Source organism: Adiantum capillus-veneris, chromosome 28 (assembly GCF_014529385.1).
Source record: "Adiantum capillus-veneris isolate H3 chromosome 28, ASM1452938v2, whole genome shotgun sequence".
Lineage (NCBI taxonomy): Eukaryota > Viridiplantae > Streptophyta > Polypodiopsida > Polypodiales > Pteridaceae > Adiantum > Adiantum capillus-veneris.
This window is the reverse complement of record NC_140958.1, coordinates 58,674,833-58,701,400: the sequence shown is the minus strand read 5'-3', so window position 1 is coordinate 58,701,400 and position 26,568 is coordinate 58,674,833. Positions and strand designations below refer to the sequence as shown.

General features: G+C 44.4%; 1 protein-coding gene across 1 annotated transcript in view; it reads right to left on the bottom strand.

Moving 5' to 3' along the window:
- The window catches only part of LOC147420503 (uncharacterized), a 54,961-nt gene extending 29,010 nt beyond the window's left edge, over nucleotides 1–25,951 (bottom strand). The window contains exon 1 of the mRNA XM_086504339.1: nucleotides 21,505–25,951. Within this exon, the coding sequence (XP_086360465.1) occupies nucleotides 21,505–21,980 (476 nt within the window). The 5' untranslated portion in view covers nucleotides 21,981–25,951. The remainder of the gene's footprint in view (nucleotides 1–21,504) is intronic.
- Between the last annotated feature and the right edge of the window lie 617 nt (nucleotides 25,952–26,568).

Here is a 26,568-nt window from a genome sequence, read left to right as displayed (position 1 = left end):
ACTTGTTGTCGAACTCCTACGAGCCCTTTTGTCACCATCAACTGGTATCAGAGCCTTCAAGAGGTGAATGGGAGCTTCTCCACACGAGCACAATCATTTGAGGGCCTCAAATCAGCCCCAAAATCACTGGAATCTTCACGACAAATTTGCTGAAATTCAGAATTTTCAGCTTATAGGTGTAAGTTTTCAAGTTAAGTAGCAAATTAAACCCTATCTTTGCAATCAGAAACCTTCAAAACAATCCCTGAAAATCAAAACATTAAGGCAACATGGCTAATTTGATGGTCATGCCTTTGATTTGTGGAAGGAGCGCATTGAAGGTATTCTTTTCTTGAAAGAATGCGAACAATCACTAATAGGAGGCAAGCCTAAAGATATGTCTGATGAGAATTGGGCCAGAGTCAACAACAAGGCCATTACTTACATAAAAATGGCCGTGTCACACGATGTACCAGTAGAGTTGAAGGGTTTACTTTAGTTTCAGCCATAAGGAACATGTAAGGCCACTTATGAGAACAGTAAAAAACCTTTAAAACTCAAAAGCTTCTGGTCCAAGAGCAAAGCCAAAAAGCTGTCAACGTAATTTACGGAAATCCGTACAACCTGCCACGTCATCAACCAGCGGAAATCCATAGAACCTGCCACGTCATCATGCCAGCGCAAAACGTGGAAATCTCCATGCTGCCCTTAGGGTTAGGGTTAGGGTTTCTGCAGTTTTAGGGTTTTTGGTAGCAAAATTAGGGTTTGCACGTTTTAGGGTTAGGGTTTTCAAAATTAGGATTTGCAAGTTTTAGGATTATGGTTTTCTAGAATTAGGGTTTCAACAGCTAGGGTTTTTGGCAGAAATTAGGGTTAGGGTTTCTACACTCGGGCAGCCACGTCATCACTTTGTGACAGTTTAGGCCCCTCAGCCATATCTGTAAGTTGGTTCCATTCTTTAGGCTTTGACACGTCAGCAGTTTGTTATATCTCCCCTTCTTGAAAGAGAGTAATCGTCCGCGATTACAGCATATCTGCAAAACAACTCAAGTTAGCTCAAAAATTTCCGAGGGTCATTCCGAGGGACAATCAATTTGCTCTTTTTATTAAGGAGTTAGCTTCTCCTTTCTGCTCTTTTGATCAAGGAGTTAGCTTCTCCTTTCTCCATATCGGAACTCTTGATATTCCGGCGTAGTAAAATTAGCCATCACACCAGACCATACTGATCTTCCACGGGTATCTTGATGCACTAAAATTACATACCCAGGCAATCTCATCCAATTAGGAATATTCAGTGGTTGGCACATCACAATGCAACATAAATGCTCACATATGCATGTTACAAGACATAGAAACATAAAGCCGCCGATGAACACTCCTCCCGCATAACCTAACAAGGTCCGGGCCGGGAGATATTCAACGACTCCCTCATCACTCCTCCCGCATAACCTAAAAAGGTCCGGGCCGGGAGATATAGAGACTTTTTACAACCAAACGTCCCCCAGACCGCAGCCTGCGTCGTTTGGAGGTGCTGAGAGTAACCACCACTCAGACTTCTTAATACTCCTCCCGCATAACCATCCAGGTCCGGGCAGGGAGTCACAACAACAATACTCCACAAGGATCCGGGCCATGAGTTAAAAAAACGGCACTTTTTAATCATTCAATACTCCCCCCACAAATAACCACAAGGGTCCGGGCCATGATTTCTCAAACATCATTTCTCACTACTTTACCCGGGAGTAAAATCACCAATCATTGAAACCAAAATTAAAACCAGAGCCAAACAATTCAACTCGGCACCAAGACAAGTCCAAAACAAATACCATCCATTTGAAACAAATTCCAGACAGGATCACCAAACAAGTTCTCAAACAGATTTCAAACTTAAAAAGCAATCTCGACATCAGTCGAGCTCGAAAAGTCGACTGACTTTCCATCCTAAAACTTGCACCAAAAATTAGGGTTAGGTTCATTCCATAAGGTCGTAGCCGAGCACAGCATGGTTCATCAGCTCTTGGACAACCAATGTTTCTTTGACGGTGATGGTAGTCCCAAGATAGCAATCGCACTTGACCTCCAAGGTCATCTGCTCGTGAAGAGACATCTACTGAGAGATGTCGAGAAATTTCAAGTTATAATCTGCTAGGGTTTCCATGGCAAGCATTTCAGGATACCCCACTCTGCCAGAAGTTGCACTTCGAAGGAAGATGTCACAAACCATATAACTTCGGGCAAAAAAAAAATCTTGAAAGCTTGCCAAGTACTTGGAGTATGCTGCTTGGTAGCTGTAGACATCAACATCGGCATGGCATTGCTTCTAAGAAAAATAGTGACTTGAAACAAATCTAGATCCTTCTCTTGCAAGTGATCTTAATTGGCTTATGCCCTGTAAGACATGAGCAGTGAAGACGGGAGCGCGCCCGATGCGTGATGAAGTAAGGGTGGGAGTGGCTAATAAGTCTGGGGTCGGAGGGCGAAGATACCTCAACTAAAATTCCAATAGCTCTGTCTGCTCTTTGGTAGGATCGGTATGCTTTCAGAAAAGCACACGCCTGATGCTCTGATACCACTGTCACAAGACAGGCACCACGTGCCAATAGAAAAGAACATACTGAACAACTTTAAGCAGTTCAAATAACAAATGAACTGAGAGAGAGAGAGAGAGAGACAACACGCAACACGGAGTGGCGGAATTCCACCCCAGAGAGTATTGCCCCCAAACCTTGGCGCCCCTTTCGGTATTTCTTTATATTACATCAACACAGTACAAGCCGGTACTCCAGACTCTGCACCTTCTCCAAGAAGCATGCCAGAGAATGAGCCCTAGCCTCATATTTAAAGGCCCTTGGCCTGAAAAGCAGTTGCACTAAAAAGCCTTTAAAACTCAAAAGCTTCTGGTCCAAAAGCAAAGCCAAAAAGCTGTCAATGTAATTTACGGAAATCCGTACAACCTGCCACGTCATCAGCCAGTGCAAAACGCGGAAATCCATACAGCCTGCCACATCATCCTGCCAAAACGCGGAAATCTCCCTGCTGTCCTTAGGGTTAGGGTTAGGGTTAGGGTTTCTGCAATGTTAGGATTTTTGGCAACAAAATTAGGGTTTGCAGGTTTTAGGGTTAGGTTTTTTAAAATTAGGGTTTGCAAATTTTAGGGTTAGGGTTTTCTAGAATTAGGGTTTCAACAGTTAGGGTTTCTGGCAAAAATTAGGGTTAGGGTTTCTACTCTCAAGCAGCCACGTCATCACTTTGTGACAGTTTAGGCTCCTCGGCCACATCTGTAAGTTGGCTCCATTTTTTAGGCTTTGACACGTCAGCAGTTTGTTACAACATGTCCAAGTACTTAGAATAGATGCATATCCTCTGGTTGCACACAGCATGACCATCAGATTTCCATCAGAACCCATCACGAGCATTTTTACAGTGCATAGACCTATTTTCCCTATTTTTGTCAATTTTCACTTATTATTTTTAAGTGACTTTTGTTGGGAACTAGGTAGGGCATATTAGCAAGTCAAGTACATAAGAAACCTAGCGCTAGCATAATCTGGCAGAAGAGGCAGCACGGACCTGACATCCACAATGCACCTTCTCAAGCAAGACCCCCCCCCCCCCACCCCGGCAAGAAGACTCGGCGATCTCAGCCAAGAACAACCAGCGTTTTTCTTCAAGTGCAGAACCAGCCCAGCGTTTTGCAATTGCAGGCCAACCCGACGACAGCAAGACAGCAGAAGCATAGCGTTTTTGCAGCAGCCCCAAATTCAGCCCTAGCGTTTTTGGTTTGCAATGTTTTGCAGATTCATCGTGACACAACCAAGAATAGCACCAGCGTTTTCAGTTTTCAGTGTGTAGACACCGTACCGCAGCCCCCAAACCTAGCAGATCTCATGTTCCCGCCGTAAATCCTCGCCGCACAGTCAGATCCATCGAAGTTTGCAGATTCAGCCTGGAAAACGCAGATTTCAGCATCTGCGTTTTCAGTGCATCGTCACTGCATCGTCGTCATCGACATAAAGCAGATACAAGATTTGCACATTTCAGCCCTTAGCATTTTCAGATTTCAGCCCGTCTCGTCGTCGTCCTCATCATCGTCGACATCGTCGGCATGTCCAAAGCATTGTAGAAATTTGTGCAATCAATAGTAGACCGCTCTCGCCATAGAGAGTGGGGCCTTCGGAGGAGGGTTTGACAACATTCTGGTGTCGTATTCTTCTCTCTCTATCTCTCAGTCTCATGCACTTTCATTCACAGTGTTCACCACTATGTTTGTGTCCATTGCACTCTCTCACTAAAGGAACGGAAGGCTCTCCCTTCCGTAAGTAAAAGGAACCCTTGAGCACAGTTCGGAGCACTCATCTTGAGCAAAGTTCAACATTCACTTCCGCTGCACCTAACATTGGTATCAGAGCTTTGGCTGTCTCTTGTATCACTCAAGGAAAGAACCACAAAAAAAAAATTGCTTGTTGCGGTCGCACGTAAACCAAGTCCTCTTGGGCGTATCGATTCCTAATCGTGTTTTTGAAGAGTGATAGGAAACCCAAGAAAGAAGGGCTTGTCCAGCCTCCCCTTGTCTCTCTTTTCACTCATTGAGAGCGGACCATGCACTTAGCGGCCGGTCAATCGACGTGAGGTGGGAAAAAGCAACCTTGGTGTGAGCGCAAGGCCGCCAAGGGGTGCGTCCGTGGGAAAGAGAAGAGCTCAGGTAAGAGAAGATCCTTCTCTAACACAGATTGCAAGCGAAAGAAGAATCTCAAGAACCTCAAGACTCCAGAACCTCAAAACCCAAGAACCCAAGAACCATAAGAAACTAAGTTCCTCGTGAACTTAAGAAGCCGCAACTTCAAGTGTATGGTCATTACCCGAAGCGGAATCGATACTTCGCATGGAGGTGATAAGCATGGAAGAGGCGAAGAAAAATTTTCCCCACCAGGAGATTTTTCCGACCCTCTCCCTTCCCCATCTACGCCAAGGATTGCACCAAATTCTATGGAGGCTTTGGTCAAGACGATGATGGACAAGAGGATTCAACAAGAAGCGCAACCCGCCGCCTTGGAGCGCGAGCACGAAGAAAGAAAAGCAGAAAGAAAGGCAGCAATTGATCGTAAGTACCAAGAAAGAATGGCAGCCATAGCAAGTGAACACGAAGAAAGAAGGACAGCCATAAAGCGTGAACACAAAGAAAGAAGAGCCGAATTGAATCGCGAACGCGAGCAAGCGCGCTTGGCGGCCGAACAGAGAGCCCAACCCATGCAGCAGTTGTTCCAACTCTTTTCTAGTGTGCAGACGCAGATTGAACAGAATCAGGAGGAGACTCGCTCAGTCTCTTCTTTTTCAAAGCATGACACACATGAATTGCATGATAATGACAAGCATGATTATTTGCATTATCAAGATGTGATTATTCACAAGCATGATGATTTGCAGGATAATGATGTGATTGTTCACAAGGATGATGGTTTAGTTGATGCTTTTTCTAGTGAAGCTAACCTCATTGTAGATACGATCGATCACGAAGAACCCATCTTAGCTCTCAAGTCAAGGTCCAAAGCACCCCCACAGGAAGTATTATGTGTACGAATGATTAGTCAGCACGCATTGTTCGAGTGTTTCATTCGTGATGCTTTCCTTTGTGCAATCAATAGTAGACCGCTCTCGCCATAGAGAGTGGGGCCTTCAATGTAAGGTGCAACGGAATGAATGTTTGCGCTTTGCTCAAGATGAGTGCTCCGAACTGTGCTCAAGGTTCCTTTTGTTCTTATGGGAGAGCCTTCCGTTCTTAATGAGAGAATGCTATGATCACAAACAAAGTGAATGGACACTGTGCGTGCAAGTGTATGAGGCTGAGAGATAGAGAGAGAAGAGAGATACGACACCAGAGACGTTGTAAAACCCTCCTCCCAAGGCCCCATTCTCATCAGCGAGAGTGGTCTACTTATGATTGCACAAACCGATACAAACTAATGCATGGACTAATGCAAGTCTAGGCTATGTCGACGATGACGACGGGGATGGCGACACCGACCTAAGGGCTGAAATTTGCAATCTTTTATCTGTTGTCCAAAAAACGCTATGGGCTGAAATCTGTTGTTGCCGAAAACGCTATGGAAAACGCTGATTTTGTTGGTCTTTAGGGCTGAAAATCTGCATCTATTGAAGGCTGAAAACTGAGGTTCTTTGGGCTGAATCTGCAGGTGCTTCATGGCTGAAAAACGCTGCATTGCTGAAGTTGTATCTGTTGAAAAACGCCAGCCAGAAAGGGAGGGCGATCTGGTGTGCAAAACGCTAGGGCTGCCATCTGGAAACGCTAGGTGCTGGGACTTCTTACGGTGAAGGTCTTCATAATGAAAACGCTAGGCTGATGCAGATGAGGAAAACGCTAGGGAAGGTGGTCTTTGGTGATGATGTCTTTGCTTGGAGGAAAGTCCACCAAGGGTCTTGCTTGAGAAGTTGCCTGTTGAGCTTGGCTCTTGTTGCCTCTTCTGCCATTTAGTGCTAGTCTAGGTTTGCTTATATACAAACTTACTCAATTTGCCCTACCTACTTTCCAACAAAAGTCACTTAAAAATAATAAGTGAAAAATGTCAAAAATAGGTAAAATAGGCTAAGTGCACTGGAAAATTCCCCTGAAGGATTCTGATGGGATTGCTTATGATCATGTTGTGTGCAACCAGAGGATATGCATCTACACTAAGTGACTGGGCATGCACGGTCTACGAATAGACTCACAAAAGAGCCAGATCACTTCTAATCTAGACTGACTGGACTGACTAAACCCTGGTCGTGTTGTAGCTTGTCCACGGACACATAGGGTTGAATGTGTCACGTGACATTCCCTCCTTTTCAAAATAAGGTACTGGTACCGAACTGTATGGTGTCGAGGGAGATTGCCAATAGCATCCGGAATCTTGGAAGAGATTCTTCGCCGGCCCACTCTGATGTGTGGATCGTGCGGTACTTGAACTTCATAAAGGTCTGCAACACTTGCTTTTTTGGGCCGCGCCGAAAGCGACACAAAGTCTTTTGTGGCTCCTTCGATGCTTCAACTTCGTCGAGAATCATACTTCTTTCTTCTTCAAGAATCTCCATGGCTGAAAATTTTTGAAACCATTTCTAACACAAAACCATGAACATACCTATTCCATGTAAAGTGACTGGAAAAAATCATGTCGTCCTGATAGACTGTGCATGCAATGTAGATGAACAAAGAGACGGAGTGCCAAACCGTTCACCACACACACGCAAACAATGAGATCAAATCTTTCTCTTAGGATCTAGAGCAATCAACTGCAGCAATTCACAACGGAAATGCCCATGCTTGGTGCTCATACTTTCATGTGCTCTTTTTACAAATGTGTCATGCCAAGGAAGAGACATGGAATGTGCCTTCCTTGAATGCATACTTTTCAGTTTTTCATAAACAATCCGCATACATTCGTGCTCATTCATGAGTGAAACATGCTCAACGTACAATATGTCATGCCTAGGCAATGAAACACTCGAACAATGCGTGTGTATCAATCATGCGAACACATAATACTTCCTGTAATGGTTCTTGGGACCTAGGCTCGAGAGCCAAGATCGGTTCTTCCTGAAGGGGTTCTTTGGACCTAGGCTCGAGAGCCAAGATCGATCCTTCGTGATTGATCGAATCTGCAACGAGGTTAGCTTCGCTAGAAAAAGCATCAACTAACTCATCCTTCTTGTGAACAATCACATCTTCTTCATGCAACTCATCATGCTTGTGAGAAATCACATCTTGATCATGCAAACCATCATGCTGGTCATTGTCATCCAAATCATCATGCTCATCATTGTCAATCAAATCATCATCATGCTTCTCATAATCATGCAAATCCTGTGTGTCATGCTTTGGAGAAGAAGAGACTGAGAGAGTCTCCTTCTCCTGAATCCTTTCAATCTTGTCCTGCATATTAGCAATGAGAGAGGGAGAATGAACAATGTCCTCTCCACGAATGACAATGGGAGAATCACTTTTGGCATAGAGTGAAAGTGTTAGCCTCCCAATCAATGAGAGGGTTAAGATCACGAAACCATCGAATGCCCAAAATCATATCACATCCTGAGAGAGGAGAGACAAAAAATCTTCTATTGAAGGCAGCTTCTTGAATTGTAAACAACACACCAAGACACTCCTGCGTGATGAGAGAGTCCATACCAGGAACAAAGCCAGAGACCTCGAGAGGAGATTTCTGACTAACTTCTAGGTGGGCTCTCTCAACAAGAGAGAGACTGATCACATCATGCATACTACCTGGGTCAAACAATATGACAAAACGCTACCCCGATATATGACCATAACATTTAATGAGAGAATCATCAATGGGAGGGTCAAGAGAAACTTGGGGCACACTCGTGTTATCATTAATTGCATTGACAGAGGAAGTGGGTTCTGTGGATTCTTTAGATTCATTCGATTCAAGCTTAGGACATGTTCTTTTTATGTGACCCTTAATGTGACAATGAAAACAACGACCTTCCTTAGAATAAGTGTTTTGTTCTTCCGACGTGATGTATCCTCCTACAATTCCTTGTGCTACCTTTTCATCTGGAGTAAGCTTAGGTTTAGCAATTGTGTTAGCCTTATCCTTAGTTTCATTGAAAGAATTCTTTTCTGAGAGATTGTTGGAAGATTGGTTAGAAGAGTTACCGTTCTTACCGTTGTGAGGGTTCTGAGAAGTTTGAGAGATACTTCTGGAAGTCTTGTTCTCCTTCGGCTTTCCCTTGTTGTGCTTCATCTCCTGTACAAAGGCAATCGCTACCGCCTTGTTGAGATCGATTGGATCGAGCACCTCGATATCATACTTGATATACTCGTCCAATCCATAAAGGAATGCCTCTTTGCGTTCATCATCCGACTTGCATAATTGGGTACCTAGCTGCAAAACACGATTAGAAAAAGATATAACCGGTATACCATTTTGCTTGAGAGCACGCCAATTGTCATTCAATCGTGCGAGGTATTGAGGTGGCATAAACCGCGCCTTGAGCTTGTCTTGGAAATCAACCCAATTGAAGGAAAGGGACGTGAATTCGTCGGCTTCCTCTAGGTGCGCGGCTAACTGTGCCTCTTGCCATAATTGATGGCATCACCGGCAAGATACAACTTTGCTATTTCCTGTCTTCTTAGTTGTCGCAAAATAAGCATTAAATTGATGCAACCAAGAATGAATAACCGTAGCATCCATCTTACCATCATACTTACTGAAAGTCAACTTCTCTGTGACTGGATTGTTGGAATCTGCATCGTGGATTGTGCCACTCGATGAACTCCCACGATCTTTGGCTGGTTCGGACTTCAAGGGAAGTACTTGTCGAACCAATTCTTGAGTGCGTAGTTCTCTTTAAGCCTCACGCTCTGCCTCCAAGGCCGCTTTTTGAGCTTCCCGTTCCTCCTTCCTTTGTGCTTTTCTTTCTTTTCGTTCATCGCGCTCGCGTTCTAAAGCAATGCGATTTGCTTTTCTTGTTGTGCCAACGCAATTCGATTCGCTTCTTGTTGTGCCAACGCAAGGCGAGTCGCTTCGCGATTGGCTTCTTGTTGTTGGGCCATCATGTCCAACATTGACTTGACCATCACCTCCATGGAAGTTGGTACAACTCGTGGCGTAGATGGCGAAGGGGGAGGGTCGGAAAAATCTCTTGGTGGGGAGAACTCTTCGTCGCCTCTCTCATGCTCACCACCTGTATGCGAAGTACCCATTCCGCTTCGGGTGATGACCATGCACTATGATCTTTGGTTCTTAAGTCCATAAGAAACTTGGGTTCTTGAGGGTCTTGGGTTCTTGGGTGCTTGAGGGTCTTGAGGTTCTTGAGGTTCTTGAGGTTTTCTTTCGCCTGCAAACCGTGTTTGAGAAGGATCTTCTCTTCACCCGAGTTCTACTCCTTTCCGCGGGCGCACCCCTTGGCGGCCTTGCGCTCACACCAAGGTTGCTTTTTCCCACCACATCGATTGGCTCGCCGCTAAGTGCACGGTCCGCTCTCAATGAGTGAAAAGAGACAAGGGGAGGCTAGACAAGCCCTTCTTTCTTGGGATTCATGTCACTCTTCAAAAACACAATTAGGAATCGACACGCCCAGGCAAACTTGGGTTCCTACGACCGCAACAAGCAAAAAAAATTCTTGTGATTCTTGTGGTTCTTTCCTTGAGTGATACAGAACACTGCCAAAGCTCTGATACCAATGTAATTTGCAGCAGAATGAATGTTTGCGCTTTGCTCAAGATGAGTGCTCCAAACTGTGCTCAAGGTTCCTTTTGTTCTTATGGAAGGGAGAGCCTTCCGTTCTTAATGAGAGAATGCTATGATCACAAACAAAGTGAATGGACACTGTGCGTGCAAGTGTATGAGACTGAGAGATAGAGAGAGAAGAGAGATACGACACCAGAGACGTAAAACCCTCCTCCGAAGGCCCCACTCTCGTCGGCGAGAGTGGTCTACTTATGATTGCACAAACCGGTACAAACTGAATGCATGGGACTGATGAAAGTCTAGGCTATGTCGACGATGACGACGTGGATGGCGACACCGACCTAAGGGCTGAAATCTGCAATCTTTTATCTGCTGTCCAAAAACGCTATGGGCTGAAATCTGCTGTTGCCGAAAACGCTATGGAAAACGTTGATTTTGCTGGTCTTTAGGGCTGAAAATCTGCATCTACTAAAGGCTGAAAACTGAGGTTCTTTGGGCTGAATCTGCTACTCTTTTAGGGCTGAATCTACAAGTGCTTCATGGCTGAAAAACGCTGCATTGCTGAGGTTGTATCTGCTGAAAAACGCCAGCCAAAAAGGGAGGGCGATCTGGTGTGCAAAACACTAGGGCTGCCATCTGGAAATGCTAGGTGCTAGGACTTCTTGCGGTGAAGGTCTTCATGATGAAAACGCTAGGCTGATGCAAATGAGGAAAACGCTAGGTAAGGTGGTCTTTGGCGATGATGTCTTTGCTTGGAGGAAAGTCCACCAAGGGTCTTGCTTGAGAAGTTGCATGTTAAGCTTGGCTCCTGTTGCCTCTTCTGCCATTTAATGCTAGTCTAGGTTTGCTTATATACAAACTTACTCAATTTGCCCTACCTACTTTCCAACAAAAGTCACTTAAAAATAATAAGTGAAAAATGTCAAAAATAGGTGAAATAGGCTAAATGCACTGGAAAATTCCCCTGAAGGATTCTGATGGGAATGCTTATGATCATGTTGTGTGCAACCAGAGGATATGCATCTACACTAAGTGACTGGGCATGCACGGTCTACGAATAGACTCACAAAAGAGCCAGATCACTTCTAATCTAGACTGACTGGACTGACTGAACCCTGGTCGTGTTGTACGGACACATAGAGTTAGATGTGTCACGTGACATTCAAAGGAGGGTTTGACAACATGCTGGTGTCGTATTCTTCTCTCTCTATCTCTCAGTCTCCTGCACTTTCATTCACAGTGTTCACCACTTTGTTTGTGTCCATTGCACTCTCTCACTAAAGGAACGGAAGGCTCTCCCTTCCGTAAGTAAAAGGAACCCTTGAGACAGTTCGGAGCACTCATCTTGAGCAAAGTTCAACATTCACTTCCCCTACACCTAACAATAAGAGTGTCTAGCATCCTAGGAGGATTAGTATCGGCAAATTTGTGAGCCTGTTTACAAGACCTGCATGTCCGAACGAGTCCATTAGATTAGGTTTTCCACTTTTGGAACCCTCTTGCATAAATAGTTTGTATACGCTTTTGACAGATGTTATTACACTACGGTGGGCATTTGGCATGACGTGCATGTAGTTCTAGGTTGGAGGAATCCAACAAGCCATTCCCCGTCAATCGAAGGTGGGCGGATGTACGATAGTTTCACCCAAACGGACACTTTAATTTTTAATAAATCAATTTATTGATTTATTTTTGGGTGACCTGGTGGACAGTTGCCCTACCTAAGCCTATAATAATTCATAAGTCATAATCAGCCCTATAAAGGGAGCGGAGCAGGAGAGCCCTCACTTGAAACCAAGTTGCACATACACATAGCGCTACTTGGAGAGCGAGGCTTTCCTTGTGTTTCTTCCCAGATCAGCTGGTGGTTTCAACCAGCAGTAGCGTTTTCAGCTCAGCAGGTCAACGTCGGCGTCTGCGTCTGCAAGTCCATAGCGTTTTGCAATTCTCAGCCTAGGCGCTATCCTTAGCAGCAGATTAGTCCAGCATTTTCAGTTTTCAGCCCACCATCTCGCGATAGAATTGCTCGGAAACTGATTTCGCGTGTTCCCGTTGCAGTCCGGTACTTCCACAGCCCATCAAGCCTCCCCTTGGCCATTACCTCGCCGGCATCGAGTGCTCCATTGTTGTCCATCATCGTCATCGTCATCGTCAAGATCTGCGTTTTCAACCCTTCATTCCTCTCAAATCGGGAGTGCAAATCAGCCCCGTGGTGGCCATCCGCAATCCCACATCGAGAAGGATCCAAAGGTGCATTAAATCAGCCCCAGAGGTGCCTCGTCTTGAGGAGTTACCGAGGTGATTGTCGTCATTCGAGTCAGTAGAGTCTCCAATTGAGGTATTGTGTAACAAACTGCTGACGTGTCAAAGTCTAAAGCATGGAGCCAACTTACAAATGCCGGCCGAGGTGCCTAAACCCTAAGAGGACAAGTAACAGAAGTAGAAGTCCTACCAACTTACGGGGACCCCGTAGGATGGGGCCCCAAGTGACATAAAGATTAAAATAAAGCAAGACCCGCAAAAACTGATGACATGGCAGATTTTTGAAAATTGCACTGGCATGATGACGTGGCAGGTTGTACGGATTTCCGCGTTTTGCACTGGCTGATGACGTGGCAGCTGTACAGATTTCCATAAATTACGCTGGCAGCTTTTGGCATTGCTTTTGGGACCAGAAGCTTTTGAGTTTTAAGGCTTTTCATGTAAACTGCTTTTCAGGCCAAGGGCCTTTTTGCATGAGGTTAAGGCTCATTCTCTGGCATGCTTCCTGGCATAGTTGCAGAGTCTAGAGTACCAGCTTGTACTGTGTTGATGCAATATAAAGAAATACTGAAAGGGGCGCCAAGGTTTGGGGCCGATACTCTCTGGGGTGGAATTCTGCCACACCATGTCGCATGTCGTCTCTCTCTCTCTCAATTCAATTGTTATTGAAGCGCTAAAAGTCTGTTCAGTCTGTTCTTTTCTATTAGCACGTGGTGCTCGTCTTGTGACATATTGCATTGTGTCTACATTCCAATTATGCAATCTAAAGAAAATACAACATCGGCAACAGTGTGGGGGGCCCTTGAGAGGGTTGGTTGGGACCCATCGGGTGTCGCTCTCTTGTTTTCCTCTCCCTCTACACATCTCTATTACATTCTCTTGGCCCCTCTCTTCAAGGGACAGTAAAAGGAACCTTCATTCAAGCAAAAGCAATCACTAACACAAGGAAGGATAGAAAGGATTGTGGAAGTGTAAAACTAGATCTTCACCATTACAATTCCACTAAACCTGACATTGATATCAAAGCTTTGAAAATTTTGCACTAGTCCGCTAATCCTTAAAAAGTTCTTTCTTTCTCTCGTGTTTTTGGTTGTGTTGGCAGTCCTTCAATGGATACTACTCTTGGAACAACAAGCCTGCCATTGCATGTAGAGCCATGCACCTTGAGCATCAAAAAATAGCTGCTGGAATTAGGGTCGCAGGAAAAAACACAGCTTGAAAAAGACGAAGTAAGCTCAAGGCCTAGAATGATGGGCATATATACAATGCGCGGTGGAAAAAACCTCCTAAAGAGTGAAAAAATACCCTGGCAGTCCTAAGTGTGTTCACACACATCACTACCACATGTATAGGGTAACAAACCCTCCCTGAGTGATGCGGTGAACAAGAGCTGGCGCATAGAGTAAAGGGAAGTACCATGCCCTGAGGACATGATCAGTCCACACAGGAGAGTAAGCCCAAAGCTTTGCAGAAAGCTTCAAGCTTCTCACGAGACAATGCCTTTGTGAAAAGATCTGCAATTAATAAAAACAAAGCAAGTATCCTTCTCTCTCTCTCTCACATCAAATCAGCGTGGAGAAAAGCAAGAAATTTGTGTCGCCCAGAGGGCTGTTTTTCAGCTCCGTAATTTCCGAAAATCCGTATCGCTTGCCACGTGGCATTTCAGCCTCCAAATTTAGGGTTTCCATCCGCAATAGGGTTTCAACCAGCAGTTAAGGTTAGGGTTTCCAAAAATTAGGGTTTTTTGCAAATTAGGGTTTTTGGTAGAAATTAGGGTTTCTGTTGTCGGTAGTCACGTCATCACTTTGTGACAGCACGCTTGGAAGCCAAAGAACGACAAGCCAAATTGGATCGTGAGCGCGCAGAAAGATGAGAAGAGAACAAAGCAAAAGAAGCAAAATTTGATCGCGAGAACAAAGCCATCAAAGAAAAGAGCGACCAACACATGAAAGAATTCTTGCGATTCTTTTCTCGAGTGCAGGCACAGATGCAAGAGATTCGGGAAAAGGAGACTCTCTCAGTCTCTTCTTCTCCAAAGCATGACACACAGGATTTGCATGATTATGAGAAGCATGATGAATTGAATGATAATGATGAGCATGATGATTTGAATGCCAATGATTTGCATGCCAATGATTTGGATGACAATGACAAGCATGATGATATGCATGATGATCAAGATGTGATTTCTCACAAGCATGATGATTTGCATGATCAAGATGTGATTTCTCACAAGCAAGATGAGTTGCATGAAGAAGATGTGATTGTTCACAAGAAGGATGATGTGTTAGTTGATACTTTTTCTAGCGCAGCTAACCTCGTTGAAGATGCGATCAATCACGAAGGATCGATCTTGGCTCTCAAGTCGAGGTCCAAAGAACCCCCTCAAGAAGAAGTGATCTTGGCTCTCGAGCCTAGGTCCAAAGAACCCTTACAGGAAGTACTATGTGTTCGAATGATTTGTCAGCACGCATTGTTCGAGTGTTTCATTCGTGACCGTTTCCTGTATTTTAGTCAGCGTCTTTATGTGATCCCTTTTCCTAGGCATGACCTATTGTACGTTGAGCACGTTTCACTCATGAATGAGCACAAATGTATGCGGATTTTTCATGAAAAGCTGAAACGTATACATTCAAGGAAGTCACATTCCATGTCTCTTCCTTGGCACGACACAGTTATAGAAAGAGCACATGAAAGTATGAGCACCAAGCATGGGCATTTCCATTGTGTTTTGCCACAGTTGATTGATTTAGATCAGCATGACAAAATTCAATCTCATTGTTTGCGTGTGTGGTGAACGGTTTAGCACTCCGTCTCTTTGTTCATCTCCATTACACTCACAGTCTTTGAGGAAGACAAGATTTTTTCCACTCACTTTACATGGAATAGATATGTTCATGTTTTTGTGTTGGAAGTGGTTTCAGGAATTTTCAGCCATGGAGATTCTTGAAGAAGGAAGAAGCATGACTCTAGACGAAATTGAAGCAAGGAAGGAGACACAGAAGACTTTGTGTCGCTTTCGGCGCGGCCCAAAGAAGCAAGCCTTGCAGACCTTTATGAAGTTCAAGTACCGCACGACCCACACATCATTGTGGGCCGGCGAAGAGCCCCTTCCAGGATTCCGGATGCTATTGGCGATCTCCTTCGACGCCATACAGTTCAGTACCAGTACCTCACTTTGAAAAGGAGGGGATGTCGCGTGCACATCTAACCCTATGTGTACGTGGACAAGCTACTTCATGATATGGGTTCAGTTCAGTTCAGACAGTCTAGAATAGGAAGTAATCTGGCACTTTTGTGAGTCTGTTCGCAGACCGTGCATGTCCAGACACTTATTTTAGATGCATATCCTCTGGTTGCACATAGCATGATCATAAGCATTCCCATCAGAATCCTTCGGGGGAATTTTCCAGTGTATTTGACCTATTTTCCCTATTTTTGACATTTTTCACTTATTAATTTAAGTGACTTTTGTTGGAAAGTAGGTAGGGCAATTTTGCTAAGTTAATATATAAGCAAACCAAAGTTAGCAATTTCTGACAGAAGCGGCAGCAAGAGCCCTCACTCAACAGGCAACTTCTCAGCAGAACCCAAGAGGCCTAGCGTTTTCTGCATCAGCGGGACAACCCTAGCGTTTTCATCTACAAGACCAGCCCTGGCGATTTGTGCACAGCAAATCAGCCCGGCGTCAACACGACACAGCAAATCAGCCTAGCGTTTTGCATTTGCAGGACATCCGGCAACAGCAAATCAGTTTTCAGCCCTAGCGTTTTTGGATCTACCAGACAAGCCAACGTTTTTGCAGATCTTCGCGAGGAACATCAAGAACCACCAGCGTTTTCAGTTTTCAGCCTTTAGACACCGCAGATCAAGTCACAAACCTCGCAGATCTCACCTTCCCGCAGCAATTTCTCACCGCACGGTGGGATCCATCAAAGTCTACAATTTCAGCCCAGAAAACGCAGATTTCAGCATCTGCGTTTTCAGCGCGTCGCCGTCGCATCGTCGCCATCGACATCATCACCGACATAGAGTCAAAATTCAGCAAATAAAGATTTGTAGATTTCAGCCCTTACCGATTTCAGTTTTCAGACCGTCTCGTCGTCGTCCTCATCGTCATCGACATCGTCGGCAAGTCCAAGCATTGTAGAGATTTGTGCAATCATAAGTAGACCGCTCTCGCCATAGAGAGTGGGGCCTTCGGAGGAGGGTTTTATGTCTCTGGTGTCGTATTCTCTTCTCTCTCTATCTCTCAGTCTCATACACTTGCACGCAGTGTCCATTCACTTTGTTTGTGATCATCGCACTCTCATTAAGAACGGAAGGCTCTCCCTTCCCTAAGAACAAAAGGAACCTTGAGCACAGTTCGGAGCACTCATCTTGAGCAAAGTTCAAACATTCATTCAGCTGCACTTTACAACAGGAAAGCATCACGAATGAAACACTTGAACAATGCGTACTGACCAATCATGCACATACACAATACTTTCTATGGGGGTTCTTAGGACCTCGACTCGAGAGCCAAGATCAGTTCTTCGTGATCGATTGAATCTGCAATGAGGTTATCTTCACTAGACAAAGTATCAACTAAACCATCAGCCTTGTGAACAATCACATCATTATCCTGCAAATCATCATGCTCGTGAATAATCACATCTTGATCATGCAAATCATCATGCTTATCATTATCATGCAAATCATCATGCTGATCATTATCATGCAATTCATGTGTGTCGTGCTTTGGAGAAGACAAGACTGAGAGAGTCTCTTTCTCCCGAATCTCTTTAAGCTGCACCTGCACATTAGAAAAGAGTCAGAACAATGCGGCTTTCCTTTCCTTGTGCTCACGCTCTATGGCTGCCATTCTTTCTTCGTTTTCACGGGCTATGGCTGCCATGCTTTCTTTGTGTTCGCGGGCTATTCCTGCTTTTCTTTCTGCTCTTCTTGCTTCGCATTCTAACTTCCTATCCATCATCATCTTGTCGAAAGCCTCCATAGGAGTTTGTGCAATCCTTGGCCTAGATGGGGAAGGGGGAGGGTCGGAAAAACCTCCTGGTGGGGAAAACTCTTCTTCGCCACTCCCATGCTCACCACCTCCATGCGAAGTATCCATTCCGCTTCGGGTGATGACCATCCATTGAAGTCTTGGGTTCTTAAGTTCACGAGGAACTTGAATTCTTGTGGGTCTTGGGGTCTTGGGTTCTTGAGTTCTTGAGGTCTTGAGGGTCTTGAGGTTCTTAGGTTCTTGAGGGTCTTGAGGTTCTTCTGTAGCTTGCAATCTGTGCTAGAGAAGGATCTTCTCTTCACCCGAGCTCTTCTCTTTCCCGCGGGCACACCCCTTGGCGGCCTTGCGCTCACACCAAGGTTGCTTTTTCCCACCTCACGTCGATTGGCCGGCCACTAAGTGCCTCAATGAGTGAAAAGAGAAACAAGGGAAGGTTGGACAAGCCCTTCTTTCTTGGGTTTCTTGTCACTCTTCAAAAACACGATTAGGAATCGACACGCCCAAGTGGACTTGGTAACCGTGCGACCGCAAAAAGCAAAAAAAAAAATGTGGTTCTTTCCTTGAGTGATACAGAACACTGCCAAAGCTCTGATACCAATGTTGCTCAAGATGAGTGCTCCGAACTGTGCTCAAGGGTTCCTTTTACGTACGGAAGGAAGAGCCTTTTATCATAGTAACAGGGAATGGCCGTTTTCAGGTCTCCGTTCCCCGTTCCCATTCTAAGTTCCCGTTCCGAATCCCCGTTCCGTGTTTCAAACGTGAGTACTCGTAAGAGGGAATGGGGTTTTATGGTAGTTGCCGTTCCGCGTTCCCCCGTTCCGATTTCCTGTTCTTGGTAACTATGCCTTTTGTTCCTTTAGTGAGAGAGTGCAATGAACACAAACAAAGTGGATAAACACTGTGAATGAAGGTACTAAGACTGAGAGATAGAGAGAGAAGAGAATACGACACCAGAGACGTAAAACCCTCCTCTGAAGGCCCCACTCTCTATGGCGAGAGCGATCTACTATTGATTGCACAAATCTCTACAATGCTTTGGACTTGCCGACGATGTTGACGACGACAAGACGGGCTGAAATCTGAAAACGCTAATGGCTGAAATCTGCAAATCTTGTATCTGCTGAATTCTGACTCTATGTCGGCGACGATGTCAATGACGACGATGCAACGACGACGCGCTGAAAACGCAGATGCTGAAATCTGCGTTTTCCGGATTGAAACTGCAAACTTTGGTGGATCTGACCGTACGGCGAGGATCTACTGCAAAAGGTGAGATCTACGAGGTTCGGGGGTTCTACTACGAAATCTTATGCTAAAAACTGAAAACGTGATAAAGGTGATCTTGTCGCGATGGAACAACAAAACACTAAGTGGTCATGCTGATCCTAAAACGCTAGGCTAAATTGTATGTTGATCTGCAAAAACGCTATTGATCTACTGATACAAATTGCTAACAGTAGGGCTGATCTGTTATCTGCTATCGGCAGAGGATCTGCAAATGCAAAACGCTGATTGATCTGTAATGCTGAAAACGCTAGGTTGTTGCAGCAGAAAACGCTAGGTATCTGCTCCAAAAACGCTAGGTGTCTTGTGGGGCTCCTGCTGAGAAGGTGTCTGTTGAACACGCAGTTTCTGCTACTTCTTCTGCCAGAAAGTGCTAGCGCTAGGTTTCTTTTATATATACTTGTCAAATTTTCCCTACCTAGTTTCCAACAAAAGTCACTTAAAAATAATAAGTGAAAAGTGACTAAAATAGGGAAAATAGATCTATGCACTGTAAAAATGCTTCTGATGGGTTCTGATAGGAATCTGATGATCATGCTGTGTGCAACCAGACGATATGCATCGACTTTAAGTGTACGGACATGCACGGTCTGCGAACAGACTCACAAAAGTGCCACATTACTTCCTAATTTAGACTGACTGAACTGAGTTGAACCCATGTTATGAAGTAGCTTGTCCACGTACACATAGGGTAGATGTGCACGTGACAAAATGAGTTGTCAATGCACATAGAAAACGTAGAGTAGTCATACGACAAGTGGGAGCAAAAGTCTCTTCATAATCTATGTCTTTCTATTGTGCATAACCCTTTGCAACAAGTAGAGCCTTATAGCGATGAATCTCACCATCCCGCTTGCGTTTCAACTTGTAAACCCACTTCGTACTAATGACCTTTTTGCTAGGAGGCAAATCAGATAAAGTCTATGTGTCATTTTCTATAAGTGCATCATATTCAGATTACATGGTAGCCATCCAATTTTCTAAATTTTGTGCTTCATCAAAAGATAGAAGTTCCTCAACCTCATGTAAACTAGACACAACCAAAGCATAACAATATGATCCATAAGATGCATAGCGAGAACCTGAACGAGTACGACTTAACAAAGGTGCATCCAATTTACTATTACGCAAAGTATGCACCAGCCATTTAGGCATACCTCTAGCCTGCTCATTCTCAGTCCTTTCCTCATCAAGTACATCATATACATCTGCATCAGTAATAGGTTGATCTGCAACATTTTCAGAAACCGCCATAGGCTGTACATTAGCCTCATTGGAATTTACATTTGAACTTCCACCACTGAAAAGAGATAACAAAGTGTCATAAATATCCTATGAGCTGACATTACTGTCTCTAGTACATGACAACAAGGACTGAACAAAATCTTCTACAAACACAACATCCCGTGAGACCAAGATACCCTTTGTTTGCGGATGATACAACCTGTAACCTTTGCTTTTAGCACTATAGCCGACAAAAATATTTTTGACAGTCTTCTCATCTAATTTTCTGCGCTGTGTTTGTGACACCAAAGCATATGAAACACCCAAAAACACGCATGTGCTCAATAGAAGACTTTCTATCATGCCATGCTTCATATGGAGTAATAAACTGCAAAGCTTTCATAGGACACCTGTTAAGTATATAAGTGGAACACATGATGGTCTCAAGCTAAAATAAATGCAGCAAAGTTTGACTCTTGAACATACATCGTCCATTTCCGTAAGTGACCTGCTTTTCCTCTCAACAACACCATTTTGTTGAGGCGTATAAGGCATTGTACATTGGTGTTTTATTCCACGATTAGTCAAAAATGCATTAAATTCATGAGACATATACTCCCCCCTCGATCGGAACGAAAGATGTCCATAGTACATTTCGAGACATTTTCAACCATAACCAAAAATTGTTTGAAACACATAAATACTTCAGACTTTGCTTTAAACGGAAATAACCATGCAATGTGTTTTAAACAGATGAAGCTCATTAGTAGTTTTTCACTCTCAATTTCGATAAAATTTCTTTTGATATAGATTGTGATTCATCATGATCTATGGTGGTTGCTACGGTTCTTTGGTTCCTCGTCAGTGGACAATTCATATCTCAATGACCTCCGTTGTCCATATTCTTTGGGCTTCCAGTAGTAGATTGGAGATTCTCACATGTGGTATGTGACCAAAGATACAAGTTTTAGACTCTTTCCTCCAAGTTGGACCATTTGAGAGTTGAGAAATGATCCAGCTACCAATGGTTTATGCCTTTACCCTCAATTTTGATGCTTTTTCTTGGAGCAATCAACAGCAATATCTTCTGCAGATGCTAGTTGTGCGACTTGTGAGTTGATTGAGTGGAGGAGAATCTTGTTAGAGCTGGTTTCTTCTTCAACACACAGGATTTACTTCTCGTACGTCTCTCGAGGTGGTGGTTGGATGGTACTAAGGACGTGTATTGTTCAACCTTAGAGTTCTCTTGCAGATATCCTCGTCCACGAAACCCTCTCTTTACAATTGCATATTGCTCACGAGTTTTGACATCTCTCTGGATTCCAAAGACTTGATTCCTATACCGCAATACAAAGCCTATAAATTAAGATAATCTTATAAAAGGAATGAAATTGTCCAAGATAAGGACCCAAAATGAACTAATACACAAATATCATAACGCAATCTAAAAAGCTCGACAACATGCAACCTTAATTTCACTGCTGCCCAAACAAGATGCAAGAGGACATCGCCCCTAGTGTAGGAAAGACAAAGCATATTACGAACCTGGGCAGAGGGATTGGAGTGTCATTGCTTTCATGAAACCGTTGCCACACATAATCTTGCGAGCCAAGGTGCTGCCACCAATGGCAAGTGCGCATGGCAGAGCAGAGGTCTTTGATAGAGAGGCGCTTGAGGATGTTGACCACAATTTCCGGGGGCATCTGGTAAACAGAGTGGCCATTGCCAGGGTCATCCGCAAATCCCAAAGCGAGAGGAAGTGATTCTGCTTCTTCTTGCTGGGTTTGTGCATCTCCTTGTGATGCGTCTCTGATAATGGAGGGCTTGCGCCGTTTGCTGTCTCGAAAGATCTGCACTCCCCAGCCTGGGAAAGAGAATGTGAGAGAGGAGGGCTGGGGAGGATCGTGCGCAAGGGGTAGTCCTCGAGGATCTTTGTGTGCGTGCGGAGATTGGGCACGCTGAAATTCCCTCTCCAAAGCATCATCTAACTTCTCGTCTTCTAACAAGTGCCCATCCTCCATAGTTGCATCAATGCTCCCACTCACTCACTCCCTCTCTCTCTCTCTCTCTCTCTCTCTCACACACACACACACACACACACACACACACACACAGAGGAAGCTATCGTTGCCTCGAGACTATTTGAAGTCAAACCTCTTCTAAAGGTGGGATCAAAGGTGCCAACAATATGGGCCGTCACATTAGGCTAAAGAAAGAAAAGTCGGGCAAAAGTAACACTGGTACCCCATTCTTTTGCTGGTGCCATTCTGGTAGGTTCTTTATTTAACGCACAGAGAATCTGCACAAATCCCGCTTTCGCATTTTGAATGGCTGCTATCCAGAGCTATCTAGGTATCGATCTCATACAAAATACACATTTTAAATGGATTTTCAAAACTCTGAGCTATCCAGGGCGATCTCGTGCGGTGTTCACTACGTCTCTGGTTGGGCTAACAACTCGGGCTAATAAGCATGGTGCTCAAAAGACCTACATTTTGTATTAGAGAAAAATCTACTCTTGCTCCTCGTCCAAGGTAGTGCACGCGCGACCTTGTATCGGTGAGCGCTCCTTATCATTCTGCCTCCCCTGCATGCTCATCGCCACCTCTTCTTCGTCCGTCTACCTCGCACGCTCAACCGCAAATTACTCCTCACCTTTCTCCTTTCTTCTTCAGTAAAAGGTGAGTATTATGACGGGATCTCCAGCAGGAAACACACAGCCAATCAGTTAGTAGTTAGGAGCCGGTAGGTTGCACTTCTTGTATTGCCCTCGTAAGCTCTTGCCATGTATAGCAAATAAGATATAAAGGAATGGAGCAGTCGAAGAGAGGGCAGGTTGAGCCGAGTTCACAGTATTTCACATTGGTGGAGACGACGAGGACTCTCCCACCCACATTACTCATCAAGGTGCACACACTTCTGATTGCTCAGCTATCCACCATGAGCCATGTCACGTCCCCTCACCAAGCTCCTGCTTCCCCTTAGGATGAAGACGCCTTTATGAACCCCGAGTTTCCCTCAGAGCCCCAGCCACCCTTAGATCACATGCTTGTTGCTATGTCCACAATCTTACAGCAAGTCAATCACAACAATCAATCTTTGATTAGTTATCTGTCATCTACACACACTCAGAAATAGCGCACATATCCCAAGATCCGTCCTCGTTCTTTCTCTGGTTTACCCTCTGAAGACGTCCTCACTTGGCTTGACCTTCTCAAGAATGTTGCAGAATACCATCAGTGGGATGAGCAGTGCAAGGCTTTGGAAGTTCGGACACTACTCAAAGGAGTCACGGCCACCTAGTTCATGCAGCAATCTTCACCGGCTAAAGGTAATTGGGCATTTTTGAAGCAACAGCTAGTACAAAAATTTGCCCACCAGAACATCACTCAATCCGCACTTCAACAGTTATATACTCTTCGACAACAATCACAGGAACCAGTTGCACAGTTTGCTGTGAAGTTAAATCAGTTGTTGTTACGTACTCACCCCTCCATGTCAGAGGATATGAAATTGTACTTTCTTTGGCCAAGGTTGCAGCACGACATTGCTCGACGTGTCATAGACCAAGGTCCAACTACATTTCATGATGCAGTTCAAATCGCACAGCGATCAAAAACAGTAGCCAACCAGAGCCAATTTCAATGCATTCACAACCTACCCCACTGGAACGACCTCAGCTTGACCATCCAACCCCCATGGAGATCGATGTTCAGAATGCGCAATTTGCATTTTGGAGGAGCTTACCAGACCGAGATGCACAAGGGAGACCAAAGTGCTTTTATTGTTACGATTATGGTCATGTCCGTAAGCATTGTAAGAAATTGCAAGCTCATAATACCCGCAATCAAAATCAAAATGTACAAGTTCAGCTCAGTGATGCTGCCACTCTAGCAGAACTTCCGAGAAACATCTAAGTGAATGGATGCTAGAAGACACCCATTCATGCCACATTCAAGCTGCAACTTCTTCCGGCCGTCTTGTCTGTTCAATTTTAACTCAAATTGCATCTAGTTCTCATGAAGCCGTTATAGACTCAGGCAGTACTATTTCATCCATTAGTGCATCTTTAGTCCAGCTCTTAGACCTTCAAACACAAATAGCCGACCCAATCTCTATATTGTTTGGGGATAGTCAAACTCTCTATCATTCCAATTATGTAGTCAACTTATCATTTTTCACCAGTCAAATTCAATTCCAACATAAGTTGTATGTCTTGCCTCGTCAGTTGTTTCCCATAACATTAGGGTGTGATTGGTTTGTGTCCACTCGAGCACATCTTAATTTTGACACTCAGACACTAAGTTTCTCGCACACTTTACCCATACCATTTATCTCCTCTCACATAGGACCAAACTTTGTTCAAACACAGCACACAAGGTTAGACACTATTCAACGCACAAGGGACATTCGACACCTCTTGCACAATTTTCCTTCCCTTTTTCTTAAAACCAGCACATCATCTACAATCAATCTTCCCATCACTCATTCTATCTGCACAGGCAATGCATCCCCTGTCAAAACCCCTATAAGAAGAAGGTCTCTAGCTGAGGTGGATCATATAAATCACACTATAGAAGATATGTTTCGACAAGGCGTGATTATTCCTTCACATAGCGATTGGGCATCTGAGCCTCATCTGGTTCGCAAGGATGATGGTACAATTTCAGGTATGTTAATAAGGTGACCCAGCATGAAGTCTATCCATTACCCCGTCTGGATGACTTGTTGGATCAATTAGGACAATCGTGCTACTTCACATCTTTGGATCTTGCATCTGGGTACTGGCAAATTCTACTCAATCCAGAAGATGCACATAAGACAGCCTTCCGTACTCCTAAGGGCCTATATCAGTTCACTAGGATGCCATTTGGCCTATCAGATTCTGGTAGCACATTCCAAAGGATAGCTAATTCTATCTTTGTTGATCTGATACAACAAAAGCTGGTTGCCGTCTATCTAGATGACATTCTCGTGCACACTAAAACCTGGCCAGAGCACCTAGTGATACTACAAGAAGTCCTCAGTCGAATTCAGAAGTTTAATCTTCGTCTACAGTTGCGCAAATGTAAATGGGCTCCACCAAGCTCAAATTTCTAGGGTATGTAATCTCAGCTCAAGGGGCACAGGTAGATCCAGCCAAAGTCCTGGCCATATCCTCCTACTCAACCCCCACCAATGTTAAAACCCTTCAAAGCGTTTTGGGCATGGCCACCTTCTCTCTAATATTCGTTCCCCATCTTGCCCAGATCACGCAACCTCTGAGAGAACTTTTAAAGAAGGGAGCTCATTTTAGGTGGAATCCTGAGTGCCAGCAAAGCTTTGACCAATTGAAAGTGGCTATCCAAAAATCTGCCATGTTAGCTCACTCGGACTTTCACAAACCCTTTTTATTATAGACGGATGCCTCTAATTCAGGTTTGGGAGCTGCTCTACTTCAGCAAGATGACCATGGACGATGGCAGCTAATAACTTTTATTAGCAGGGACCTTACAAAACGAGAGCTTAACTACTCCACAATGGAGAAAGAACTCTTAGCAGTGGTCTCGGCTTTTACCAAATTTCACCCCTATCTGCAGGGAACTACTGTCACTGTCGAAACTGATCACCAGCCCATTATCCCCCTTCTACAGAAATCACACCCTCTAGAGTGACTTCTTAGGTGGGCCCTCACACTTCAAGAATATCAGTTCACAATCAGCTATAGGAAAGGATCGACCAACTACATCGTTGATAGCCTGTCTAGGACACCCCACAGTGCACACTCAGAATACCCAGCAACACACCCCGTCCCAACCCATTGATCTCAACACTCTTCGTTCCTTGCAGCAAAAGGACCCTACGATTCAAAACATTATCCATCATCTCAGATCCTCTACACCACATCAGTTTCACAAAAAGTTTCTTTTGATTGATGGTATGGTCTACTATGTACAGGCAGGTCACCCCCCACGACTCTATGTACCGGAAAGTCTACATCATCATTATGGAGTATTACCACAAGCATCCCCTGTTTGGTCATCTCAGTTTTCACAAGGTACTAAACAATCTGCGCCTCAAACATTATTGGCCTCAAATGCGACAAACAGTCTCACAAAAATTGCAATAGTGTCTTATCTGTCAACAGCTTAAGTCATCCAATCAGAAACCAGGTCTCCTCATGCCGATTGCAGTAAATGAACCTTTTGAAATGATTGGCTGGGACCTCATGAGTCCATTCCCCACTTCTGTACAGGCAACAAATTTGTGCTGGTCATGACAGATTATCTAACCCGATGGTGTGAAGCTCAAGCTCTCCCAGACTCCAAATCAGCTACTGTCGCCTTAGCCCTTCTCCATAACTTCATATTTCGTCATAGTTGCTCCCGGCAACTATTGTCAGATCAAGGCCCTCAGTTCAAAGGCGAAGTCATGCAGGTTATCTCCCGATGCTTAGGCGTCACCCATGTCTTTACTTCCCCATACCATCCTCAAAGCAACGGGCTAACTGAGCGCTTAAAAAAAACTATCAAACAGATGCTGGCAGCCTACATTGATCCTCTCCAGCAACATTGGGATCAAACACTACCCTTTGTAATCCATGCTTACAACACTTCTGTGCAAGCTTCA